This window comes from Triticum dicoccoides, chromosome 1A (assembly GCF_002162155.2).
Source record: "Triticum dicoccoides isolate Atlit2015 ecotype Zavitan chromosome 1A, WEW_v2.0, whole genome shotgun sequence".
Lineage (NCBI taxonomy): Eukaryota > Viridiplantae > Streptophyta > Magnoliopsida > Poales > Poaceae > Triticum > Triticum dicoccoides.
In genome coordinates, this window is record NC_041380.1 from 596,893,254 (window position 1) to 596,903,270 (window position 10,017).

At 45.2% G+C, this 10,017-nt stretch overlaps 1 protein-coding gene across 1 annotated transcript; it reads right to left on the minus strand.

The window, feature by feature from the left end:
- Positions 1-4,569: 4,569 nt before the first annotated feature.
- LOC119294381 (TPR repeat-containing thioredoxin TTL1-like) lies at positions 4,570-8,621 on the minus strand. Its single transcript, XM_037572574.1, has 7 exons — positions 7,587-8,621; positions 6,883-7,084; positions 6,583-6,767; positions 6,172-6,505; positions 5,886-6,090; positions 5,577-5,683; positions 4,570-5,470 (listed from the first exon to the last, which is right to left on the minus strand). Exons 1-7 carry the CDS (start codon positions 8,483-8,485, stop codon positions 5,309-5,311), a joined length of 2,094 nt encoding a protein of 697 aa, XP_037428471.1. The 5' UTR covers positions 8,486-8,621; the 3' UTR covers positions 4,570-5,308.
- Positions 8,622-10,017: the final 1,396 nt, after the last annotated feature.

Genomic DNA, 10,017 nt, shown 5'->3' on the forward strand with positions numbered 1-10,017 from the left:
GATTTCATGGGCCCAAGATGGTGTTTGTTGGAACAAGTGGCCAAGCATGTCACTGCTAAATATGGCCCACATTCCCATCCAAGTGCCCAATTGCCAAGCACAAAATAAAAACAAATGTATTATGATCATTGGATGCAGTTTATCCGGGCAAATTTCACAAAGTACTTGCTCAACCAACCTCGCTTTGACTCGACTCAAACGAAGTACAAAATGAATCGGAGTGCGGTGAGCCAGAAGCAGAGACATAGCTTAGAGCTCGCCTGAGTCACAAAGAGCCAACTACTTTGCACGCACATCAAGAAAAAAGCATGCATGGATATCCACATAAGCATTTGTCGATAAGAATGTCCTAACTTTGGCAAAGGAGCTCACGAATAAATTGATAAAATGTAGAAGGCAAGGGGAGGTTAAGAAGCTTGGGATGGAGGGGTGATGGAGGTCAGAGAAAAACTAGGAGGAGGAGGTTGATCATATAATATCTAGGTATCTAGATATGATATTTGTTGTGTTGCATTGAGCTATAGCCTTATTTAGCTATGAGGTTGCCTTAATTCAACAAAAATACAAGTTGGGGGTGGGGGTGGGGGCATTGGCCCCCTCTCTCTAACAATTGTTAATTTGCTTCTCAAATATCTCGACCTTGAGTTTACCGAAAAGGCTTTCGACCCGCTTTATATATAAAGCAAACCACCAGAGCACAAAATCCGACACAAGTTCACCACGCACACACACACACAGAGAGAAGTAGCACAAGCCAACACAAATGGGTTTTGCTAAAGAGATAGCTCAAGTAGTAATGAGAAACACACACAGAAACCTAACAACGGGTGGCAAGGCCGGACCTTGAGTTTACGGGTATATATGGCTTGCTGTCTATATTGATTTACTTGCACTAAGGCTGCAATCAAATGGATGGGCTCGTCACTCGAGAGTCGAGACACTTAGCTGGAAATTCCTTTATCATGGAGTTGAACTCTATTCAGATTACAATCACTAGGATTGGGGAATCATGCCGTCTTGGTCCAAGGTTTCCTTGGTGATTCAAATCACAAAAGAATAACTCCTCCTTTCTATGTCTGATGCTAGCATAGACCTCTCCACTCTCCAGCAATAACATCAGTGGCACATTACCAGCTACTATTTCACGGATGGACACACTTATATTAAATCTAATCTAAAATCAATTGAATGGTTCAGTGCGACCTCGTAATAAAATTGGTTTGGATCTCTCAAGAAACTATCTACTAGGGCCTCTACCATTAAAGTTTCAATTTCACACGACCAATAATTGGTTTGTTTCTGTTCGGCAACCAATTCACACGCACTAGTTTGCTTCCTAACATCATTATAGAATTACCTTTCATATCTTGACACTTGGAAACAATATGGTAACATGCCAGTTCTCTCGATGTTTAGAAAATTCACATCCGTTGCCATGAGAGAGCACGTTGTTTCTCGACATCCTTGAAATGGCCCCAATTTTTTTGTGGCCTTGCAGACCAATTCAAGGCACCATGCCTTGGGTTTTCAACAAGTTTTGCATTTTCTGGAGTTTTCATGGTGAAAAAAGGTTGATAAATGGCTGGACATGTCGCAACATGCAAACGGTGTCGGAATTCGTTCAAACCTAGCATGGATGCCTAACATGGGCATGCCCACCTGATTACATAAGGGGGCATTTATCCATGGTCTAAAAAACCACAAGTTGAGAGAAGTGTGCTAGCCTAGTCTAGGACAGGTGCATCAGTGAGTATGTAGTTTTCCTAATTTGAATGCTTATGTTATTTGCAAATTTCCATATTATTAATCACATGAACATTTTCTTTTTGTCGTGACCATTTCTTAAATTTAAAAGCAATTTTGAATTTTAATTTTTGGATGAATTTTTTTACAAACTTGAACACTTTTTCCAAAATTGTTAAAAAAATACCCAACAATAGATGAAAACTTAGAACACAAATTGCAAACCATATAGTTTTTCAAAAATTTATCAACTTATTTTTGAAATGCAAACATTTTTTAAATTTGTGAACAAAAAATTCGAAAACGGGAACATTTTGTGAAATTCTGGAATATTTTTAAAAATTGTAAGCAATATTTGAAAACAAGAACATTTTTGGGTATTCCAAACAATATTTCAATATTTTGAACTGGTTTCAAAAAGAATAATATTTTTTTAAAAGTAGAAAATGAATTAACAAAAAAGATAGAAAATAAATAGTATGCCCAACTAGGCGAAGACATCGCTCCAGTCGGGTACCTGTTGGAAAAAGTTTATCGATTTTGAAAAAAAAAATGTTCACGAACACGAAATTTTTCGCTGATTTTCACAAAAAGTTCTCAACCCCAAAAAATAGTTTGTGAATTTGAAAAAACAATTATATTTTTTTAAAGAGTTCATGAATTTAAAAAAATCATGGGTTTTGATTAAAAGTTAGTAAAAGATGAAAAGAGTTTGTGCATTTGAAATACATTCATGAATATGAAAAAAAGTTCACAAATTTAAGAAAATGTTCGTGACTTTGAAAGGTTCATGAATTTAAGGAAAGTTCATGATTTTAAAATAAAATTCGCGAATTTCAGAAAAAGAAAAAAAGAAAGAGAAATTAAAACAGAAGAAAAGAAAACCAAATAAGAAAGCAGATGTGTGTTTTTTAAGCATTGAAAAGGGAAAAGAAATAAAAAAGACACGTGAGGTAAGATGTCCCACTTGATTACTACAGTTGCACTTATCGAAGGACTTCAATGTGTTCCCGGTACTGTCGAAACAGATTCTTTGGAACTCATCGAAGCGTTTAATGGAACAATTCAAATATGGTCTCCATATGCAGCAGTACTTGCGGATTGCTTTCAGATCGCCTCCAGGATTGGATCAATGTTGGTGCATCATTGTAATCGGGAGGTGAACTACGTGGCGCACAACTTAGCTAAACATGCTTTTGTTTCAAATTCTACTATTTTTCAGGATGACGTTCCCCCTAGATTTATTGTTTCAAATGTAATGAACGATGTATCGTTGTTTATTTCGCAATAAAGTGCGCCATGAAGGCTTTCCCTCAAAAAAAACCCAGGAGGTCAGAAGTTCGAATCACATCTCCGCACATTGTTTTGAGGTTTACCAGAAAAGAAAAGAAAAGTGAATGGGCCAGGCCCAGAGCCTCCATTCTACTCACTCTTTCATTGAGCGATTTATTTCGGATTTGGAGATTGTAAAGGATCAACGATCTTGGAACATGAGCAGAAGTTATCAGTCCGCACCAGCAAGGGTAGCAAGACCAAGGGCGACGCCGGCGGGATTTGCAAAAATACACGTCGATGCGGGAGTTTCAAACACACATATGCGCACATTACTACGCTGGAATCCATCGCATGCCGTGAAGGCCTGACACCGGCGGAAGGCTTAGGTCTTCATAACTTCATAATTGCTTCTGATGCTGAGCAGGCTGTTCGTGACATTGATAATGGCAGTCATGGCAGGCACGACTCAATCATCACCGAGATCAAAACCAGGGCGTCAAACTTTACACGCAACTTTGTGTTTCAAGGAAGAGCTACTAACGGTGAAGCACATAGTCTAGCTCGATCTTCATTATCTTTAGATCAGGGACGTCATGTGTGATGTGTGGCTGATCCGACCCCATGATCGTATTTATATCCCGCGGACTGTGGTTTATTATGAATAAAATTGGTTTTTACCCCCTAAAAAACATACAAAGGGGTACGGAAAGATCTGGTCCGTTGATGTTTTTTTAGGGGGTTGTATCGAACATAAACTTCAAATTTGTGGTCGACGTCCAACCCTGGATAGTCAAAAGTGCATTCAGATTCCAAACGGGATGAGGAAAAACTATAATGCCCCTATCACGATCGGCCGGAATCTTCTTCGATCCAGAGACGAGAAAGTCTTCCCTTTCTCTTACTCCGAGGCAGCTGTGCCCACGAACTAAACTAAACTTGAGTGCTGCCTTGCTGGCCTGATGCCAAGTGTTGAGCGACCAGCCACAGGAGCAAATAAAGGGTGCCAATTAAGGGACAGTCAGTGATTGTTTAGCCACGAATCATTGCAAGTTTGGTTGCCGCAACTGTTTGCCAAAACCTGAGCAAACAAATTATACTCTGGTATGATTTTCCTTTGTGGCTGCATGCACCGTTCAGATGCAGAGGCTGGGGCTCATCCTCTTTTTCAAAAAAAGTATTGATTTTCCTTTTTGGCAAAAGAAAATTCGCCATTTTCGATCGTGTAGGATTCATTCGGTTGGCTGGTTGAAATTCAGTTTCAGCGGGCATTGCGACTGATACGCGTATCAAACCGAACAATTGCGATACAACAGTTAAAAAAAATCTCTGAGCCAGCAATGTGCAATGCAGTTCAGTAAGTAGCAATTGTTTCTGTAACATTGGCGAAAATGGCGCCTTTTGTTCCAAGGAAACAATGCTGGCACTTTTGTCAACTCTGCTAGGTATAGCAACGAGCTGATCTTCAAGGCCACAAAAATGGAGGATTTGCAAGAACAGGAGACAACAAAAAAAAGACGCTCAACCGCAGCATGAGTGAGCAGAGCACAAATGGGGCAGAAAGAATGAATGTCGGGCTATTTTTATTCATAGAAACAAAGAAAGAAAGAAATGTCAGCATGTATATGTATCACATCAGCGCCACATGGCCCTCCACAGGACATGAAAATGACAACCTTCCTACCAGATTACATCAACATCCTTCTCAACTCAAATGGAAACTGGCCCGACGCCAAAAATGGTGCGACCGCTCGTTCCTCCGCAGAATAACCAATCCTCCAATTTTTGTTTGCTATAATATGATTTATGTACACGTAATGAAGAAGCCGGCGCCCGGCAGACCTCTTCTTATCTCTTCCTCCTCCCTCTCTAACAATGGCATGCATCTAAAAATATGTCAGGAGCTTTATTTTTCTCGTCTTTCTACGGGGCGGGGCAGAATGTATAGAATGATGAACTGAGGTGGCAGAGAGCAGAGTTGCAAGAGATGAAAGAATTGCTCAAGGCTGGTGCAATGATGGGTACTAGTGATAGTAGGAAATGAGGGAGCCTAAATGATCCAAGAATAGGTCGAATGAAGGGTCAGGACTCGGGACTAGCAACAGGATGGGGGGTGATGGCAAACTCTTTGATGTACAAAATTTAATTTGGTTCATGCTTAATGGAGGCTGCTGAGGTGCTGTGGAGGGGCTGATTCTATAGAAAAAATGTGTTGGTAAAATGCCGGCAATCGACCGGGGGACTCTATGCATCGAAGGACTAGTTTGGGTGCCACACTGCCACTTGTATGACCTCAAGAATTGGAGACAGCATAGTGCCTCACTGAATAGCGTAAAACGTGTAAGCTTGGGCAGATCATCTCCTTCACCCTTGCGCCGTCCTTGTATATCTTGAATGTCGGGACTACGCGCACATTCTCTGCCTTTGCAATCATTGGGCTCTCATCAACATTTACCTGCAAGTTTGCATATGCAAGGGATCAGTTAGCAACTTGGGAGCTTTTTACAGATTGCTACAGTTGATATATATACACAGAGAAAGAGAGTTGTTAGGTTTATTACCTTCAGAAAATTCACCGAAGGGCACTCGGAACAAAGGGCATCCACTGATGGGGTAATCTGTGCGCACTGCTGATTCATTGTTGCCATGAAGTAAAGAACAGTCACCCCTGAAAGTGCCATTTAAATCAGTCAGGACATCTACTTAACCGACTACAGATAAGTATATGCAAGAAAATCTTGATAAGTTTCCAAGTATAGAACTGGCGCAAAGCATGAGGGTAACTGAACAATACTAGCAATCTAGCATAATTAAGGACATGAAAAAATAATTATAACAGCTGAGGAAAAACTTGTAAAGGAAAAACTCACCGGGCGAATGTATAGCAGCCCGGACTTGCTCTATGCTGGTAACTATCTCAACCTCTCCACCAAACTTCATATTTGATACCTCCTCACCACGGGTTGTCTTCAGCGCGACTTGGGCATGGAACAATGACTCTGCAACCTCCGTGTCGCCAGGAAGCTCCTTGCGAAGCACCTCATAGTCTCGCACACAATCAACCCAACGCTCAAGCTAAAACAATGCCAACAGAGAGGTGTCAATAGCATACTAGGTGAGTAACCAGGAACATGTCAACCTATGTAAGTTGCTTACCTTTGCGTAAGACGCTGCCCGCCTTAAGAGAGCTTTTGTGTAGCTAGGTTGGATCTTCAGCGCCTCATTGCAATCCTCAACGGCTTTCGCCCACCGACCTAACTTGGACCAGCAAGCTGCTCTATTGCAGTACAACACTGGATTTGAGGACTCATGCTTGAGCCCTTCACCATAGGCGATAGATGCCTCGGCAAACTTGCCCGCCTTAAAAAGATCATTACCCTGAGCTCGAGCCCGCGCAACTAGCCTCATGTTATTCAGGATCAATCCAACCTCTGCATTTGCAGGATCAATAGCTCTGGCCTTCTCAGCTATGGCAATAGCTGCATCAAACCTGCAGAAACCGACTTTCAATGCTTGTACCGGAAAATGAAAATGATTGTAGTCCATCGGTGTGTTTTAGAATTGTACCTCCCAAATGCCATGTTGACCTGGGATTGCACAACATGTACATATGAATCAGCTACTATGCCTGACAGTTTGGTGGACATTGAAGATAGGGATGCACTGTCCAATTTCAGCAAACTTGTAATAGTCGAATCGGCCTCCTCTAGTTTGTTAAGCCGGAGAAGCGCTTCGGACCTCATGGCAAGGAGCTGCATAAGAAACATGGGTTCATTGTTAGGAACTGAATTCTGACGCTGACTGCAAAATGACAGTGTATCTTTATAGGATGAAAAATGTCACAGGCTATAAGGCCAGAGAGGTTACCAGCTGAGAGGAGTCTGCTCCGTTGGCAATGGCGGCGTCTGCTTCCCTCAGCGCGCTCTTCCAGTCTCCGATCCTCCTCGCGTCCATGCATTTCCCCAGATGGCTCTCCACCTCATGAAGTTTCTGCCACTCAGCAGGGTCAGACTGGTTCGCGTTCCCGGCCAGCGTAAGCTGCCTCCTTGCCTTCTCAACCATCCCAAACCTGTAATGTGGCCATCAGAAATGCCATTTCAGTCACAATTCGAGCGCGCGATTACCGCACATTGACACTACCGGCGTTATCGTCGGATCGAAACGATAATTTAGGACCACATTCTGGTCTAAATGCACAATGCACAATGCAGATAAGCACTCCATTTGAACCGAATTCTGCGATGCAAAGCGCATTAAGAACACATTAATTGACTACAATGAACCGACAAATGATGCAATCTTTCTTTTCCATTCTTCGCAGCATGCAAATTAATTAGAGAATTCAAATGATGTATTCTTGTAGCTGGCTAGCTGCAAGATCAAAGTTTTTTGCTTCGAGGACAAGCAAAATAGCAGCTGCTGCCGATGTACTATCTGCAAGGAAGTGCTTAGCACACAAGCAACAGTGGCAAGCATGGTGAGAACACAAGATCTGTGTGGACCAATGGATTCGGGGATCCAACGAAATGCAGCCGGAGATATGCATGGAGAAGGGAAGGAGCGGGTCTCACCGGAGGCAGAGCGCGGCGAGGCGGCCGTGGGCGCGGCCGCTGGCCGGGTCGAGCCGGACGGCCTCCTCGCAGTCGCGGAGGGCCTCGGCGAGGCGGCCGAGCCCGGTGAGCGCGGCGGCGCGGTTGCCGCGGCACGCAGCGCTGTCCGGGCAGAGCGCCAGGGCGCGGTCGTAGTGCCGCAGCGCCTCGCCGTACCGGCCCTGCTTGTACAGCTCGTTCCCGGCCCGGGTAACCTCCTGCAGGCTGTCCGGCGGCGCCGGGAAGCTCGCTGGGGACCTCGAAGATCTGCCGGCGAGCGTCGCCGCGTCAATGCCGCCGCTCCTCGCGGGAGCCATGCCGCCCCGCATGATGCTGCCGTGGCCGTAGTGGCCGGTGCCGGATCCGAGCACGTCCGGGCGCGCGCGCGGCCGGGGCGCGGCCGGCGCCGGCGCGACGCGGCCGGACGAGCAGATGTTGCCGGTGGGGAGCGCATTGGTGAGCGGCGAGCTCGCGGTGCTCCCGCCGCCCCCTCCTCCACCGCCCCCCGAGCTGCCGCTCCCGCCGGAGAAAATCAGCGGCCCAGATCCGGAGCGTCGGTGCCCGGGCGGCCGCGGCGGGTTGCTGCTGGCGCTGCCGCTGCCGCTCTCCGCCGCCAGCTCGCCCGAGTGGCTCCCCCTCCCGCTCACGCTGCGAGCACCGCCGCCCCTCCCGCCCGCCGCGGCCGCATTGCACAGAGCCGGCGACTTGGCCGACCCGGCGGAGGAGGAGGACGACGACGGCGTGGCCCGCAGCCGCAGCGGCGAGACCGGCGAGCCGAGATCCGCGAACACGTCCCGCTTGGAGTCCGGCTTGTCCCTGTCCACGCCCCCGCCCGCCTCAAGCGTCAGCCGGCGCACCCGGTCGGCCTCCGACGACGCCATGGCCACTCGCTCACCACCAGCGCCACCCCCTCAGTGACCAAGCAGGCATGCAAGAACACGCCCGACCGAGCTAGCTAGCAAGCAAGACAAGCTCCAGAGAAGTCCAAGCAAGCAAGAGTCAAGCGCGGTGGCGGTGGCGTTGGGTCGGAGGGGTCATGGAGAGGCCACAGGGGGGTGGGGTGGGGGTGGGGTGGGGGGTGGGGGGAGAAGTGAGCTGGGAGGAAAGGAATAGAAGAAGAAGAAGAAGAAGGAAGGAAGGAAGGAGGGTGGGTGGGTGGCGTTGAATCAGCGCCGGATTTGTATTAATTTATAAGTAAATCTGAGCTGTAATTTCTATCTTTCTTGTAAACCATAATCAAGCTATTTTTGATTTCGCTATTAGTGCGATTAAAAATATGTTCTACTAGTTTATTTCCTTTTCTTCTACATTTTGATTTTGTTAGTGCAATTAAAAGTACTCTAATTTCCTTTCCTTTTCTATTTTGATTTTGATAGTGTGTTTTTAAATATTTTTATTTACCTGCCTTTTCTGGTTCGATTCGGTTTATATACTCAATTAAAAAGAGGATCTTGCTAGATTCGGTTGTCATGCCTGTTTTCGAAATCCACAAACCGTTATAGTTTGGCGCATACACACTTTTCATCAATCGTTACATATTTTCCTACCGAATGCGCCATTTAAACCTTATCCGGTTCGGATGGTTTTCATAGAAAAAAACATAGAAACAAGGATTCCAGAAAAGTTCCTATAGATGCATTTGGTCTGTAGGAAATGCATACACGATTATTATAGAAATATTCATTTTCTTTGTTCGGATAAACTACAGATCCATTCAAAGTTTATTTTTTTTGTAGGAACGAGACAAGATAATTCCTAAGAATGACACAGTCATCCTATCAAATTTTTGTACTACTCATAATTCCTCTATTTTGGTTTCCTCCAAACTAAACGAGGTTTGCTACTAGCCTCATGATCGACAAAGCTAGTTAGTGCCACATTGGTTGCACAACCCCGTGAACAAACATGTGCATATCCAATTCTAGTGAGAATGTTGGTCTTAATTTGCACAATCTGAAATTGTCCAAATGATATTGTTTTAACAAAATGAAAGTTCATTTTTTGCAGGTTATCCATACTTCAGAATAGGTATACCCGGGCAGCAGGACGATGGGTGCCACTATTTGAAGTTGGTCACAGGGGTTTATGCAACCGGCTTAGTTTAGTGGTTTGGCAATAGTATATTATCATTTTTTTTTCTTTAGGGAGCCTTCGTGTTTATTCTTCTTTAGAGAGTCTTCGAGTTTGGTTTGGGGCTCCACGCGGTTGCCCTAGGGTAGGAATAATGTGCTTCCCGCCTATCCCGTTTCGTTGGTGTGTTTTCACCAATGAAGGGCGCGTGGAGCTGTCTTCGATGAGTCTCCTGAGACCTAGCCGGATTACGTTTTCTGTGGAATTCGCCCGGCTTTTGTCGTCAACGCGGTCTTTGGAGTTTGTACATGCCCTTAACGATTATTTTTCTAGGGGGTAGCAA